Here is a 16,936-nt window from a genome sequence, read left to right on the forward strand (position 1 = left end):
CATAGTCATGGTCTATTTGTGCAGACCACATTTTTTGAAAGTAGCCTACTCCTACAGATTTTGTCCAAACATCAGCAAATCGATACACAGTATCTCCATAGTCATCATCGAAACGGGTCTTTCAGATTTTTCATATGCCATCCTGATTGGCAAAAATTGGCTTCCAAAGTTTGCCGAAGTCAGAGTGCGATCTCCGTGAAATTTTGCCCACACATTCCTATTAGGCAGAGGAAGAAATGCCACTAGAACATTTTCAAATCAGCCTCATGATGGCGCTATAACAGGCAGATTTTATCCAAATTTGACGCAAATTGGTACACATCTCTATAGTCATGTGATCAAGACGGATCTGTTCGATTTTTCATATTCCATCCTGATTGGCTAAGATTGACATCTAAAGTTTGAACTTTGCACGCACATTCGCACTATGTTGAGGAACAAATGCCACCCTTTTGACATTGCCCTATTATAGCGCCACCAGGAGGCCGATTTTTGCGATTTTTCCCCCCTTTATATTAGCCTACTCCTACAAATTTTGTCCAAACATCATGCAAATCAGCACACATTGTCTCTATAGTCAAGTGATCAAGACGGATCCATCCTATATCATATTCCATCCTGATTGGCGAATTCCGAACATTGCTGGCCCACAATAACCTACCTGACCTGGCAGAGACCTGTGCTCCGAGGAGCACTTTTTCTAGTTAAAAATAGCAGATCTACAAGGATGCGACGCGTTGTGAGCTTGTAGATTGCCTCGTCGCTTCTTTTGGAGACGTGGTTGCTTATTTCTCTCGCAGAATTTGGCAACACTGTGCCTTTAGCAGCGGAGTGCGGAGACAATAGGACAGCACTGTAGCAGCACCGACACACACAGCATCACCTCTACCTCTAGTCTCCAGACAGCCGCCGTCTCTTCCAGGTATCCAGTCTGTGTAGTAGTTTACAAAAAACGAGAGGTAAAACAACAACAAAAAAACTAAAAATCTAGAACAAATGATATCATCCATTGACGTTTTCTCTTAAGTTAAGATGGTAGTGTCTCCTTAATGGATTGACACTGGCAAACCTTGCATGTGTATCACAATTTCAAAGGTAAGCCCTCCAGTGTTTAATCGTTTGTTTATTTATTTATATTTAAAAGAAAATGTGGCTGGACCACATTAGCAAACTAAGATTACATTGTATTTTTACTTTGTGTTGTCGAAAACGTTTTAATGCATTTTAATACATCGCAGGTTGTTGTGTCCATTAACTGATGTTTCATTCCATGACCATTTTGTCTTTTGTGCTGGTCTGTGGCTCCAGTGTTTTTGCAATTGCAATGCATTACATACAGTTATTATGTGTCTGGCTTGATGCTTATACATATCCAAAGCATATTTTAAAATGTGCTAAATTCTAATGAACCATATAGCCTACACACAATTAAAAGTTATAGATGCACCATAACAATAAACAGAACAATGGGTTCTGTCTAGCTATTGTCTTCCCGGTACACAATGTGCATTGTATGTATCACATTATCATTTTAGTTTTCTGTCTTGCATATTTGTAAAATTTGCTAGTGTTTATTGCAGTGTTTATTGATGCACATCATGCGTGCATGCATGCGCACGCGCGCATGCACACACGCATAAACATGCACGCATTTACGCGCGCGCGTGCAGCACACACACACACACACACACACACACACACACACACACACACACACACACACACACACACAAACACACAGTCGGTCAGCCAGCACATATATGCACAAACGCATACAGTAGCCTGCACGTGCAGACACATACACGTGCACAGATATTGAAACATCAATACTGCTTGATTTATCATTTAAATGCTGTGATAGTTAAACTGCATCGCTTGTAGAGCAGATACACTTTGCAGTTATTTGATGTGCTATGACCACATCACATAGCATCCTCAGATGTACACTGCATACATATTATTACAGGTCTTATTTGGTTGTCATCAGTCCATGTCTTTGGGTCTTAGGTGTAAAGGATGTGTGCTGTTGTCTAAACCGGGAGGTGAATAAAATAGGCCTACATTGTAAACATCTAGTTGAAACCGGCAGACCTTGCCATTCATATGACTTTTGAGTTTAACCAGAGGATCATAGTTTTCATGTAAATGCAGACAAATTTACAAAGAAAATGACTCAATGTCATGGTGAAACAATAGTCTATTAATAATAACCAACTATAAAAACAGAGACTTGACATGTAGACAGAGGACATGCAGCTTTTTGTCTTTGACACCGAGCTGTCTGTGAGATGTCAAGATATCTCTCCCAGGCTCGATTTGTTGTTGTTTTTGTAGCATATAATTTGCTGCATACTGTTCTCTCTACCTGTAGACCAGCTAGCTGACAGTGTATCTCACACTTGTGACTTCTACCACTGGAGAGAGTGACACAACCCCCCCCCCCCACACACACACACACACACACACACACATACATACGGGGGGGGAGCACATGGATAGAGACAGCAGAGACAGGAAAAGAGGGAACATTACCGTGCTTTCACATACATTAGTAGACACAGCAGTGTGATGGTACAAAACAGCAGCTCAGTGGCCATGGCCAGTGATGTGCCACTGTGAGTGTACAGGCACAAAGCCGCTGTGTTTGCAGATGGAGGAGGTCTAGCTAGCCAAAGCTCCACCGCTTTGAAGTGCTTCACAGCTCCATGAACATTGTGAGGAGCGGATCAGGGCTCAAAGTGAACGGTGGGTCGGCAGCTAGCAGACTGGCACTAAAAACCCCAGAGAAGGATCTGGGTGGGCAGCCTCACGCCCCTTAAAGAGACTCAGAGTCTACACAGTGAAATCCTGAGTGTTAATTTAACTCAGAGAGTGAGTTACAGACCTGTAAGGGTCCATTTGGTTCCATTTGTGCACTCTGGGTTGTCAGTCAGGCTGGTTTTAAAGGTTTGACTTTCAGAGCAGATGCACTAGACTTGGTTATTGAGGTTTGCTTGTGAATAGACTAAAGAAATAGACTAGAAATTGGAAACGTTTGATGTATCCAAACAGGTTTTCTGAATTTCAGTTTCTCGATGTTTTCACAAATAGACAATTTCTAATCGAGGGTCTTTGCGCTCCTGGAGCCTCAATGTTGCTCCACAGGAAGTTTTTCCAACAAATGTTCAGCTGTTCAATTTTTCAAGCAATCGATAACTCATTTTGGAACAAAACTTTTCCTTTGTGCTTCTGAAAAATGTACAGGTATTGTAAATGAAATGACCCCCACTCAACAGGAATGAAAGCACTATTGTTTGGTTGTTCTGTTTCTTTGAGCACAGAACGAGTTTCACTGACCCACATGGTCAATAGTCCAGGTAATTGAACAACCTGCTGGACCAGTGAAACTCAAATTGCAATTCCATTGAACCAGTGGCCGGCAGCTGTCTCTATATTGAGTCTGTAAATAATGCAGAAGCAGCATTTGCTGTCCTCCAATAAAAGACCATGGAATAGGGTTTTTCTGCTATAATGGCTGCAGTGTTGCATCGGCATCACCGGTGTAAATTAGTGATCAAATTGCATTATTCTGTCCTTGCATTTGTAAGCAGGTGCTTTTGAGAAGCTGCAGAGGACACGCAAAGTACATCATAGTGCTGGCTTCATTAAGCATCAGCTGGCTATTATCCATGTCGTAACCATGGGAGACACATGCTGTCAGAAGTTGTCAATTATATAGTAAACCTGATTTATTTATGGTGTCCTTGTGTGTAAAGGAAGGACAGTCTGTGTCCCTTTGGTACATTCAGAGTGATGAGAGACAACAATACATAAACCGTTAAGCGAGAACGAGCGAGAACATTAGTTCTCCCTACCAAAACAGCTCTCTTTATTGTTTGTTAATTATATCCTGAAAGATCTGGATAGAGTTGAGAAGTGCAAAATAGATGATACGATTTTTGATGATCCAAATGTAGCCTACCGGTGCTACAGTACCTGTTATATTGATTAACATGGTAAACATTCCTCCCTGTATCTAGCAGGGGCGATATATTGATTTGTCATTGCACATTGTACATTAATCTATTAAAGCTACAATCCATAACTTTTATGACCTAGAAACCGGGATTCATACCTGGGTCTCTTGCATGAGACCTATTGCACATGTCCTACCCAGGGTAACCGGAACGGTCGCCCCAAAACCCCCATTTTTTGAGTGGACCGCTCACCCCCCCCCAGCGGCAGTCCAGTCGCCCCTCTTGAGCGGAACTGTCGCCCCCAACGGCGGACCACTCGCCCCGCCGGTGTGGAGAGCAGAGAACAGACTATAGCCCCTAACAAGGAAGTAGTTAGGCCGTGTTTTGAGGCCAGTCGCTGGATTTGTGGGTCCGACCATTCTGAGGTCGCTGGATTTGTGGGTCCGACCATTCTGAGGTCACTGGATTAGTGGGTCCGACCATTCTGAGGTCGCTGGACTTGTGGGTCCGACCACTCTGAGGTCGCTGGATTTGCGGGTCCGACCGCTCTGAGGCAGCCGGATTTGCGGGTCCGACTGCTCCAAGCTCGCCGGATTTGACTGGGGTGACTGGACCTTGGTGGCCAGACATACGTGGGTCCGACCGTTCCGACGTCGCCGGATTTGACCCTGGGCGACCGTTCCTGCCCAGCACCAGGATTTACATTTCTCAGTGGAAGAGTAGAGAGACTACCTCCAGCCACTGCAGATTAGTTAAAAGAAGCAGCTAGTGACTTCATGTGTATGGGTGGAGACGTACTCCCATAATTGGCTTATCGCCAAAATTGAGGGAAGAGGAATAGGTGGAAAATTCACAAAAACTTGTATTGGAACATGTTTTTGGGCGGTGAAACCGCCCCTATATGTGAGGTTTGGACATTCGCTGCACTGTGATTGGCCACCATTGTACCCCCCCACCCATTGCACCCCCCCAACCCTGCGCTATGATTGGCCACCAGTGTACCCCCCTAACCCTGCACCGTGATTGGCCAATCACAGTCTATTCAGGACTGTGATTGGCTAGTGAAACATGACACATGTGCATAGCCCTATAAATAGGACTATGCACTTTAAAAAAAAAGTTTTTTAAGTTAGGGGTGTACAATGGTTGGTCCACAATATTACTTTTCTTCCATCACTTCTTCCATCACTGTGATGACCACTGTGACCACACCGCCCACTTCACACTGGGTGTGATTTTTTTATTTGTATCTGCCTTTTGTGTTATTCAAGCTAATGCTGTACAAACTGAGTTTGGCAGGAAACGCAAGTTGACACTGACAGGATTTTATGTTTTACATTGTTTGTGTGTGTGTGTGTGTGTGTGTGTGTGTGTGTGTGTGTGTGTGTGTGTGTGTGTGTGTGTGTGTGTGTGTGTGTGTGTGTGTGTGTGTGTGTGTGTGTGTGTGTGTGCACTATATATGAGTGTACAAGTATGTACAGTGCCTGCTGTACATAACAGGAGGACAGCATCTATTGCTCAGCACTTTTGGCAGCCACCACATTTACCTATTGTCACAAACACTGACATTCCATCCTGTAGCCAATAGCCATTGCTGCAGGGAAACAAGACAACAGTCCTCATTCTTGTCTCAGTGTTCCATTGCTCTGCTAGCCATCAATATCCCCTGCAGTGATCCCCCCCCCCTAGGGTCCTTCCCAGTGCCAGATCTCAACAGTCACCTCTTTTCCTGTGCGGTGTGCAAAAGCAGGCATCAGAGTAGTATTTCCCAACACCCTCATGCCGTGTTAAATGGTCAGATGGGTGAGAGACATTTTGTACATCCTATTTTATTAATATTTCATTAAATATGAGTGTTTTACCAATTTGAGGGCCCACTTTCAATATCCTCATGGCCCACCAGTGGGCCCTGCCCCAGAGGTTGGGAATCGCTGCATCAGAGGGGGATACGGACCGAGGGCAAAGCAGCTATGATGACGCAAGGCAGATTGGCTGCTGAACAGAGTTTCGTCTGTGCTTTGAATACAGATGAATTAAACCCCATTGAGAAGAAGAAAAAAAAACCTTGCATGGCAATCTCAACCCCCTTGCCTAGGAGGCAAATAGGACTCGGTGATCCCAGCAGCCCTCTCGGGAGTAGCCATGGCAGGATTACCCTAAAGGGGGTGGAGGAGAAGAGGGGGGTGGGGGGGTATGTGGCAGGATGGCAGGGCTGCATCAAAGCTGCAGAGGAGGAGAAGCTCTTAATTGGCAACATTTGCTTCTTTCATTTCCAGTCTCTTTGATATTATATCACTCTGGTAACTGTGTCAATGCATGTATGCACTCACTGCACATATTAGTGGCCCCATCAGACTTATGTGTATCGATGCATACCAAAAACATTCAGCAGAGGTGTATTTAAAATGCCAAAACATTTCAAATGTGAAATTAAAAGGGTAGACAATGCAAAAATGTAAACCAATAGCAAATAATACAATGCTTTAATTTTAATAACTGTGTCTGTGTGGATGCATGTGTCACTGTATGTTTTTTGTCTTCAACCGTGAGTATGCGTTTCTCTGTTTGCAATGTCAGCTGGTCTTGTTTCTCTGTGGATGTGCTTGTGTTGTCCAGTATGAGTTTTATTGACCTTGTCAGTGAGCTGCATGCTGAGTAAACTGGAGCCATGTCTCACATGCTGACAGCTAGTCAGCTACACAGTCAAATTCTCATTGTTAATTTATCTACTTCAGAGTTAAATTAACACTGAACCATAGGGATGTAACCGCATGACATTTCATGTCATAATATTCATCTACAAAAATAACATGATTTACAGTTCTTTTACGTACATTTAAATGTATTATACCATTTGAAGAAAAAAGCAATTCGTTTTGTGTACTTTGATTATTTAAAAATAATCTTTCATTGCATGTTGAATATACTATCACTACGATTATCATCATCATCACATTAGACTAGGTGTAGTAGCGAGAGGGGAGGAATCGGAGTCAAAGTTGCCACTCTGTAAGTCTTTCTCCGTAAAAACGTCAGAGAGTTTGAAAAAACATAATTAAATTTCACTACACCTCATGCACAGATACACCTTTATACCTGGTTAACCACTTCCAACCTGGTATCCCTATGTTTGGGCTTGTCATTATAGGCAAAAATGTCAAAACATTTCAAATTTTTCAAAAATAGCAGATCTACACCTTCCCAACTTGTTGATTGGGTATTTTCACAATTTGTCATACAAAGTTTACAAGGCTTAAGTGGTCAAAGACAAGTATGTTGTGCGACACAATGGCGTGGTGGTTAGGGAGCGTGACACGTGGGCCTTGTTCGATCCCGGCCGGCCCCTACTCTCTGTTCCTGTTTCCTGTCTCTCTCTTCACTGTAACAGTGTGAATTAAGCATGAAAATGACAAGTACCGTATGCCCAAAATCACCATCACCATTATAACAACATCAAAGACATTTACCACCAATCACAGTGGTATACCATTACATCCCTGACCTGCATCACACAGTTCCTTAGTACATGACCCTGTATGGTAGATACTGTAACTGTGAATTGTACATACATATCAATTAAATCAGTGTTTCTCAACCTTTTTTGGGCTAGTGCCCCCAATATCCAGGTACCTTACCGCCCCCACACCCAATTCAAATGGAAGCTTAATTTCTATTGTGTATTGTGTTGCTTATATAATTTAGAAAACATCTCATCGATTTCCAAATTTCAGATTTTACATTAAACTGGACTGTTAATGGAATGTGATTATTAAACCATGATACTGACATGATACTGGCATGATACTGACATGATACTGACATGATAATGACATGATACTGACATGATACTGACCATGATACTGACATGATACTGAACATGATACTGAACATGATACTGACCATTATACTGACAACTGTATAGTAGGATTTACAGTTTATAGTTAGTTTTAAACAAAAATAAGTTTCGGTTTAATTCTAACATCTTCGCACTGTTTACATACTTTTATGTACTGTACACATTTTCTGGGCACGCACGCAAGCACACACACGCACACACGCACACGCACACGCACACGCACGTGCACACGCACACGCACACGCACACGCACACACACACACACACACACACACACACACACACACACACACACACACACACACACACACACACACACACACACACCCTAGACTCAGAGAGGAGCTGATTCCAAGACAGGCACAGATGGACGTCATGTACAGGATGTAGCTAGCTAGCGTTCTGCATCATACCATCAGGGCTGTGAAGTCTATTCAGTCATAGTCGATAACTTGGCCTCCGCGGGCGATGAAATAAAGGATATTGCAAATGAGTGTAGCTTCACTTGTCTCATGGCAGAAGGCAGGCTGAGACAGATTTACTGAGAATGGAGCTGAGCAGAGAGAGAATGATCAGATTAGATGCAGGCATTCATTCTGTTGGAAGCTCATTAATACTGTTTATCTTCCTGCTCAGAATCTGGTCTGCAAATAGTAATGTTTTGCTGTCAGACAGTAATAATGCTTCTTTTGTTGATCACACAGTAGATACAGGATTGCACTGAATAATAATACATGAAGACTACTGTAGTTGCTACCATTTACATAAACATGACTACATGTTGAGTTAGTGACCTACATTGAGACTTGTAAGAACCTATTCAACTTCAGGAAAAGAACAAAAGAACAAAGGACTTGAATTGTGGATTTGTGTGTTCATGTCGTCTCTTCTGCTGTTTGAACTGCTGGTTCAGTGTTCTCCTGTCAGGGGAAACAGCGGCTTGTGATCTTGGACACTTGAAAGTGGTTCCGCTGAACAGGGAGGGGATGCATGTTGTTTACTGCACGATTTGAAGCTTACATAAGAGCTCATTTGGCTAGGATACAAAACACTCTGTCTCCCCTTTGATGGTTGTAACAGAACAAAACCGTGGTGTATATATATTGTATACAGTATGTGCATTGTATACTGCACAATTGTGTGGGAATGAATGCATGGGTGAATGCTGGTCCAAATTCCTCCTTAAACACTTTCACCCCGGCATCCCAAAATCTTTAATCTTCTTTTGTTTTTTAAATTGAAAGCCGATCTACAAGCTCATAACACGTTGTGGCGCGTGGTGAGCTTGTAGATCGGCAATTTTCGAGTGGAGGAAGTACAGTATAAAATATGGAATATTTAAGTTTAACCTTCCTGCTCCTCCCATTCTCCCTCACAGGAACAGAAGTCTCCAGACCAGCCCTCTGTCCCCGGCCTTTCCCTCTGGAAGAATGAGCTCCTCACCCCATGGCTCCCGTGCCTCCATGGACATCCTGGAGGAGCTCCAGGTCATCGCTGCCCAGAACCTCGAGAAGCTGGACATCAACAAGTACTATGAGGTCATCAGAGAACTGGGAAAAGGCACATATGGAAAAGTGGACCTGGTCGTCCACAAAATTAGAGGTAACTCTATGAAGGTTGTTTGTTTACCCACCGCAAAAAAGTCTGAAAGGCTTTAACTTGATTGAAGCTTAATCGTATGACATTGTCCCATGCTGAAAATAGCTGATCAACAAGCTCACTGAGCTTGTAAATTAGCTATTTTTGTCGCAGGAGTATTAATTAGGCATTTGAGCTTGTCATGCACTCATACATGTATCGCAGCAATGGTAGATGAGCATCCAAGGTGATTATCATATGCAATGATACTCTCTTTTAGAGTTACTAGAGTTTGGAAGCTACGCGGCCCTCACACCTACGTCGCACCGCCGATCCGACTGATATGCCCATATGCAGAGATCTCTGTATCTGACAGTCCTCGTCCTTTTTATGCCCATATATGGACCTCTGTATCTGCCAGTCCATGTCCCTTTTATAATTGTAGTTCAGTAATTGAGCACAGATCAAAATTCTAAATTCAGAATTCACAATGAACAAATATGTTCTGCATTTAAAAGCAAGCTAAAGCATTGTCCACCTGCTCCAGTTCTGTTAATCATCTCTTTTATAGAAACACAAAGCTGGAGCAGAAGAACCCATCTACAGTGTAGTACAGTGGTGTTTCTGTCACCAATTGAGACACTGAACTTTGTGTATCACTTAAATGGGTACAGTGGTTTTTACATGCATGTAATCCTCAAAACATGTCAAAACATGGTTGCATAACAAACAGCTGAAAAGACATAGTACACAGCATTAAATTAGACATACAGTATACAGATTAGTATTACTCTGAGTATTCGCTTGTGGAACTCGCCATATGTGTGCAATAGTGAATTGAGTAGAATTGTATTGTCCTGAATTAGACATCCATACAGGTTCATAGACTCCAGAGAGAGAACCAGTATGCTGCAGCTTAATGTTGTACATTACCATTCTAAGTTGGTAGTGGACATACTGTACTGTAACTGGGCAAAAGGTTTTTAAGTGAATTTATGACCTCTGAATTAGGGTAGCTGGATATTTAGATTAATCTACAACATTTATAGGAAAGAGCTATTCATAAAAAGTGAAGCATCAACAATTTGTTACTATTATTGTCAAGAAACGCCTCTGGGGCCATTGCAAAAGTTGGGACCAGATAGATGGTTCATAATTATATAACATCATGCTGTTGGTTGCTGTTGAACAGTTCTTTGAGATGAAAATGACCATTGCAAGGCTATTATTCAGTTATCTGTTGTAATTTAGTTTCAACTTTCAACTCTGCTGCATTAGGGTTGTATTATTTTACATTATGGAATTGATTTCAAGATAACTTCAGAGATGACGTTAATGGAAAAACATCCTATACAGCAAATGGATCTTTCATGCAAGTCTAGCTGCCTGCTCAATGCCTTCTTGGTGCAATAAGCAGAGCTGAGCCAGTGGTATTGGAGAAGCATCCCTCCTCACCTTCGCTGACACACCAGCCGTTACAGTAGCTAAACTCAGACAACGTGGCATTTGAAGCTGGCATCTCTCCAATTTATTGTCTGCGGTATTTCTCCTCTCAAATTAGTGGTGGTAATTCGTCTGTCTCCTCGCCTATGCTGGTGTAGTTTTGGGAGATTGTGTCTGATGAGTGGAGATGAAGTGAATCAAGGCTCTGAACTTATTACTTTTCCCTCGAGACAGTGGAATGGATTTTGGGTTTCCAGTGGCTTCAAATTACTGTATACTGCGTAAGTGGTTTCCAAACGGTGTGCCGAGGCACACTGGTGTGCTGTGAGACAAGTCCACATGTGCCTTAATTGGGATATTGGGACAACCTGGATGCAACTATACAAAAATGTTTTAATTATTCTTTTTAATTTACTATATTAATACTTTGTGCACACTCATTTCCAAATACAAATGCAAATTCTATACCCTAAACAAATATTTGGGCAAAAAATATTTGGGTATGTCATTATAGGCAAATAAAAATAAATTAAACTTTGAATTCTCCAAAATAGCAGATCTTAGCAGCTCACAAAGCCTCACGATGTGATGCATTGTTAGCTTGTAGATCTGCGGGTAGATCTGTGAACTTGTAGATCTGCTATTTTTGCTATGAATACAGGGGTGCCTTGAGATTTTGACCTGGGCCCAAACGTTTGAAAACCACTGGCGTAGGGTATGAAGTATAAAGGTTTGGTTTGCCCATGGCCTGAGGCAAAATTCAGTTTGGTTTTGCCTAGTCTTTGCCATTCTAATCTTATTCCTGGCTGGATATGTTGACACAGCTGAATACACTCCAACGTCCCGTTCAATTCACTGCCAAATCCTGTACATCAAAGCAGATGAGGCCCTGCCTGCTGTATGGAAACACAAATCTGACAGAGGATTTGGGATATTTACAAAATATACACAACCCAAAACCCAAATGGATTTAATTGTGTAATCCCACTCGCTTTGATTATTCATTGAATTTTAAAATGAAAAAATTCATCTTAATTGTGTTTCATTCCCACAATTAAGCAGCCATTAATTATAATCCCCATGGCACTGAAATGTAGCTAAAAATAGCACGAGAGGGTAACAGGTTTGTATACTGCATGCCAGTTATGTAAAACCGCCTGCTTTTGCCTTCCTGTTTCAGGCACCAAAATGGCCTTGAAGTTCTTGCGGAAGAAGACAACCAAGCTGAGGAGTTTTCTGAGGGAATACAGCATCTCTCTATACCTGTCGCCCTGTCCCTTCATCATCAACATGTTTGGCATCGCCTTTGAGACCGACGACTTTTACATCTTCGCCCAAGAGTACGCCCTGGCTGGAGATCTCTTTGACATTATCCCCCCGCAGGTGAGAACGAGCAGGGTACTGTACTAGGGCTGAACTATCGACTATTTTCTTAGAGATTGTTTGAATTACTATATTGATTTTGGCATTGAAATTGGCATCCCGACCTGAAAATGCATTTTCTCTCTACTAAAGCGTTGGAGAGATGGGGAGACCCCTGTTAAATAAAAGTCTATGTAACTATGTATATATATCATATATCTACATGTTATGGCCCAGATGGGTCCCTTTCTTTATAAGAGTTAAATCACGGTAGTACCATGGATGTTACTGTGTAGAAAGGAATGCAAAATGAATATGTGGTGCACCTGTGTAATAATGTGGTGGTTATGTGATCAAATGATCATTAAGTATGAGTTTCGTCTGCCTGGTTTTATCTTCAGACTGGGATAGGTTGTAACATAATCCAGTTCATTATTTCTCACCCCCCTCCCCGAAACAATGACATCTATTTTTAGGCTCTCATTTCAAGCTTCATCGTTCTTTTGTCTGCCGTTTTTTTCTCCCTTTCCTTTGTCAAGGTGGGGCTCCCCGAGACAGTGGCCAAACGATGTGTCCACCAGGTGGCGATCGCCCTGGACTACATGCACTGTAAAAAACTGGTCCACCGAGACATCAAGCCAGAGAACATCCTCATCTTTGACAAAGAGTGCCGCAAAATCAAGCTGTCTGACTTCGGCATGACGCGCCGCGCCGGCTCACCAGTGAAACGCGTGAGTGGAACCATCCCGTACACTGCCCCCGAGCTCTGCGACCCCATGCGCCACGAGGGCTTCTGCGTGGACTACAGCACGGATGTGTGGGCATTCGGCGTGCTGCTCTTCTGCATGCTGACAGGGAACTTCCCCTGGGAGAAGGCTATGCAGTGCGACGGCTTCTACGAGGAGTTTGTCCGCTGGCAGCGGCGGAGGACGGGCACGGTGCCGTCACAGTGGCGCCGGTTCACTGACGACGCACTGCGCATGTTCCGGAGGCTTCTCTCTGTCGAGCAGGAGCGCCGCTGCTCTGTCAAGGAGGTCTTCAGCTATTTCAATCACTGCTGGATGCTGGACACAGAAAATGGGAATAGCGTTGGCGGTGGGGGCCTCGGGGGCAGCGGGCCCACGGTAGACATCAGCTCGTCTTCATCGGAGGAGGACGTGCTAGTGGACAGACTGAAGCAGCAGTCCTTGTCGCCTGGCTGCACGGTGGCGAAGGGGAGCATTCTGATGGACAACCATTACTCGTCCATGTCCACCAATAGCTCCCCCTCATCCACAGGAAGCTACGAGCGGGTCAACCGAGAAAACAACGGAGGTGGCCGCATCCTGGTTGCCACAGCGATTGAGATCTGTGTGTAGAGTCTGGCTGTTCCATCCTGGGCTACATCAACGTGAGGGGGTGTTGTACCCGCACACCCAAGTAACACAAAGGTTGTCTGAGCTAAAGCGGGAGATCTTTCCAGGGAAGAGGAAGGAGAAAAGAGGGAAAAGTGTGAAAAAAAAAACATGGCAGCTGGCCTGGTACTTAGTATTGTGACGTGTCCTCGCTGGTCTGAGATAGGATGTAGCTTCACTGTGGATTTATGAATCATTTCTAATGACGATGCACTCTGAGGGAATGACTAGCAAGTCAGACAGTCCCAATGTGTAGCCTACTTTACATTCTTGTGTGGCTGTACTTCAGTTGCTGAAATACGTTAATACACTGGAAGACTTACAAAATAAAAGAACTGAGGGAAGACAACTTGACAGATAAAAACAGAACACTATTAAGAAGCAATATAAAAACGAATAATTGAAAACAACCCAGTCATCGATTTGTGAAGCAAAAGTGAAATAAATAATCTGCTTTAAGTGCATCAATTTGTGCATATATATAAATGGTCTGTAATATGACCGTGATGGAAGATACTACTGGGCTTGTATTATATTGTTTATATGTTTTTATGATTAATAGTTAATTTTGTAAGTTATTTTTCTGTAAAGTGTGTTTTTGTTATTTTGTTTCATTATTTATTATGTCCGAAATATTTGTATCAGAAATCAGAACATTGTTTTGACAAGTTTTATCCCCAAGTTTAGGTGAACCGCTATGATATGCCATTTTGGCGGATGCTTGCAGTGCGTTACAATTCCCAGAAAATATACATGTTTTGCAGGGATGGCTACAGTGGGACTCAAACTGTTAACCCTGACAATGCTGTCCCTGCTAATGCCATACCTTGAACTTGACAGGATGACTATTATCATGCAGCAAAGGAACATTTTACTCCCAAACGTGAGTAATAGTGTTGTTGATGTACTGTAAGCCTCCCAAATATTTGTAGAGGTAGATTGAGTCAATGTTTTGTTTGTCAGAAATGTCTGTTCATCATGTCAGCGTGCAAGGTCTAAACCTACTATACAGTAGCATACAACAAGAGCGAGGGCCAAGGAAAAGGCTAATTTATACTTTGTTTCATGACTTTGTCTGGCATGTTGCTCGACATAGATATAGCATTTTTCGTCAACCGATTTGATATGGTCATGTGACTAAGATAGAAAAATCTTAAAAATGTAAGCTTAAGAACACATCTCTTGGAATCTAGTTTCCAATCAAGAACTTGGAATGGAAGTATACGAGGACCTTTACTGGTCCATTGATTACAAGCTGCTACAGTTGGCAAATCTAATTCAGTTATCATTGTGACAGCATTAGGAATTATTTCCCATGTGATACAATTAGTTTGTAATGTGACTATTAAAGCAATGAAAAACCTAATGTGTTTCAGTTTAGGGACGACCGTGCTACTCGTGCAATACATAGCTATTTGGCAGGATGATTTATTTGCAGTATAACAAAGCATTTCTGTAGCTACTCAAGAACTATGGTTAAACATAATTTTTTAATTGCATGGTTTAAAAAAACTAAAACTAAATTGGAAATCTTAACTTTAGAAGACTTTGAGATTTGATGATTAAAATAAAATGTATTTTGTATCCAGTGTACTGTTTGAGTAGTTTCAACATGAAGAAGATAAAATGCTTTTGGGGATATGTTCTACCTAGCCAACTATGGCTTAACCTGACCAGGGAGTGTCGTTAAGTCCTTTCTCTTCAGTCGTTTACTCATGAATTTTATTTCTGTGAATATTGTTTAAGAGGTAAACATTTTGGTTACTAAATGATGGACAAACTTGAAAAACAGTACATTGTGAAATGTTTTCTGTCTGTGTTTTTCCAAAATAATTGCATGAATTCACATTGCTCTGGTGGAATATTGTTGAAATAAACAGCCCACAGAGTCAAACATTGCTGTAGTTTATTTTCTCTGAATTAAGGAAACCCTGTCAGATCAACAAGTTATTGAATGCAGCCGCCCATTCTCATCATTATAAAATGCTAAGAAGATTTAACCATTCTTTTGAAGATGGTACATAATGAAAAGACGTTTGTCAACCAGGATTCATAGACTTACAGTAACAGATGTGTCATGGCATTATGTGTTGTGTGGTGATGTTGTTTACTTGGTGTTATGTTCTGTGTTGTGTTTAACTGTTGTGGAGTTCATGTGTGTCTGTTAGAGGCGACACTGCTGGATCTCATGTTGAATTTAGCTGATCTACTGGGAACCAGTAGATCACCTGGGACCGGCAGATCTACTGGGAACCAGTATATCACCAAACCTCATCTTTCATTAAAAGTGGATTAATGCAACTGGAAATGGAGCCAGACTGTTCTGTGTATACTTGGGGTGTAAATGTGAAGAGGCACAGCTAGGTGCCACTAAAGTGAAATAATAATAATAATAATAATAATAATAATAATAATAATAATAATAATAATAATAATAATAATAATAATAAGTGTAACAATAATAATAATAAATATAGCTGCAAGCAGCAATAAGCGGTTTCGAGGGATAAGGCAGAGACAGGACGAGGCAGGCAGACAGGCAGACAGTGAGAGAGTGAGAGAGAGGCAGACACACAGATAGGCAGACAGTGACAGAGTGAGAGAGAGGCAGACAGGCAGACAGTGACAAAGTGAGAGAGAGGCAGACTCTCCCTCTCTCCCTCTCTCCCTCTCCCCCTCTCCCTCTCCCCCTCTCTCTCCCTCTCTCCCTCTCCCTCTCTCCCCCTCTCTCCCTCTCTCCCTCTCTCCCCCTCTCTCTCTCTCTCCCCCTCTCTCCCTCTCCCTCTCTCCCTCTCCCCCTCTCTCTCTCTCTCCCTCCCTCTCCCCCTCTCTCCCTCTCCCCCGTCTCTCTCTCTCTCTCCCTCTCTCTCTCCCTCTCCCTCTCCCTCTCCCTCTCCCTCTCCCTCTCCCTCTCCCTCTCCCTCTCTCCCTCTCTCTCTCTGACTCCCTCTCCCCCTCTCTCCCTCTCCCCCTCTCTCTCTCCCCCTCTCCCTCTCTCCCTCTCCCCCTCTCTCCCTCTCCCCCTCTCCCCCTCTCTCTCTCTCCCTCTCCCCCTCTCTCCCTCTCTCTCTCTGACTCCCTCTCCCCCTCTCTCCCTCTCCCCCTCTCTCTCCCCCTCCCCCCTCTCTCTCTCCCCTCTCCCTCTCTCCCTCTCCCCCTCTCTCCCTCTCTCCTCTCTCCCCTCTCTCTCTCTGACTCCCTCTCCCCCTCTCTCCCTCTGACTCCCTCTCTCTCTCTGACTCCCTCTCCCCCCTCTCCCCCTCTCCTCTCTCCCCCTCTCCCCCTCTCCCTCTCTCCCTCTCTCCCTCTCCCTCTCTCCCTCTCTCCCTCTCCCTCTCTCCCTCTCT

General features: G+C 43.1%; 1 protein-coding gene across 2 annotated transcripts; it reads left to right on the plus strand.

The window, feature by feature from the left end:
• The first annotated feature begins 876 nt into the window (after positions 1-876).
• On the plus strand, positions 877-15,439 carry unm_sa1261 (un-named sa1261). Of its 2 annotated transcripts, none has more exons than XM_080447384.1 (4): positions 877-959; positions 9,191-9,414; positions 12,014-12,216; positions 12,735-15,439. In XM_080447384.1, exons 2-4 carry the CDS (start codon positions 9,243-9,245, stop codon positions 13,551-13,553), a joined length of 1,194 nt encoding a protein of 397 aa, XP_080303510.1. In that variant the 5' UTR covers positions 877-959; positions 9,191-9,242; the 3' UTR covers positions 13,554-15,439. The 2 variants fall into 2 exon arrangements, with proteins under 2 accessions (XP_080303510.1, XP_080303509.1); XM_080447383.1 differs by lacking the exon at positions 877-959 and adding an exon at positions 974-1,095.
• Positions 15,440-16,936: the final 1,497 nt, after the last annotated feature.

The sequence above is a fragment of the Gymnoscopelus braueri genome (genome assembly GCF_963280865.1).
Source record: "Gymnoscopelus braueri genome assembly, chromosome: 13".
In the NCBI taxonomy this organism is placed as follows: Eukaryota; Metazoa; Chordata; class Actinopteri; order Myctophiformes; family Myctophidae; genus Gymnoscopelus; species Gymnoscopelus braueri.

Coding starts and splice junctions, on each gene's coding strand:
- unm_sa1261 (XM_080447384.1), top strand. CDS start 9,243: ATGAGCTCCTCACCCCATGGCTCCCGTGCCTCCATGGACATCCTGGAG. Junction 9,415..12,013: donor GGTCGTCCACAAAATTAGAG/GTAACTCTATGA, acceptor TTCCTGTTTCAG/GCACCAAAATGGCCTTGAAG. Junction 12,217..12,734: donor TTGACATTATCCCCCCGCAG/GTGAGAACGAGC, acceptor TCCTTTGTCAAG/GTGGGGCTCCCCGAGACAGT.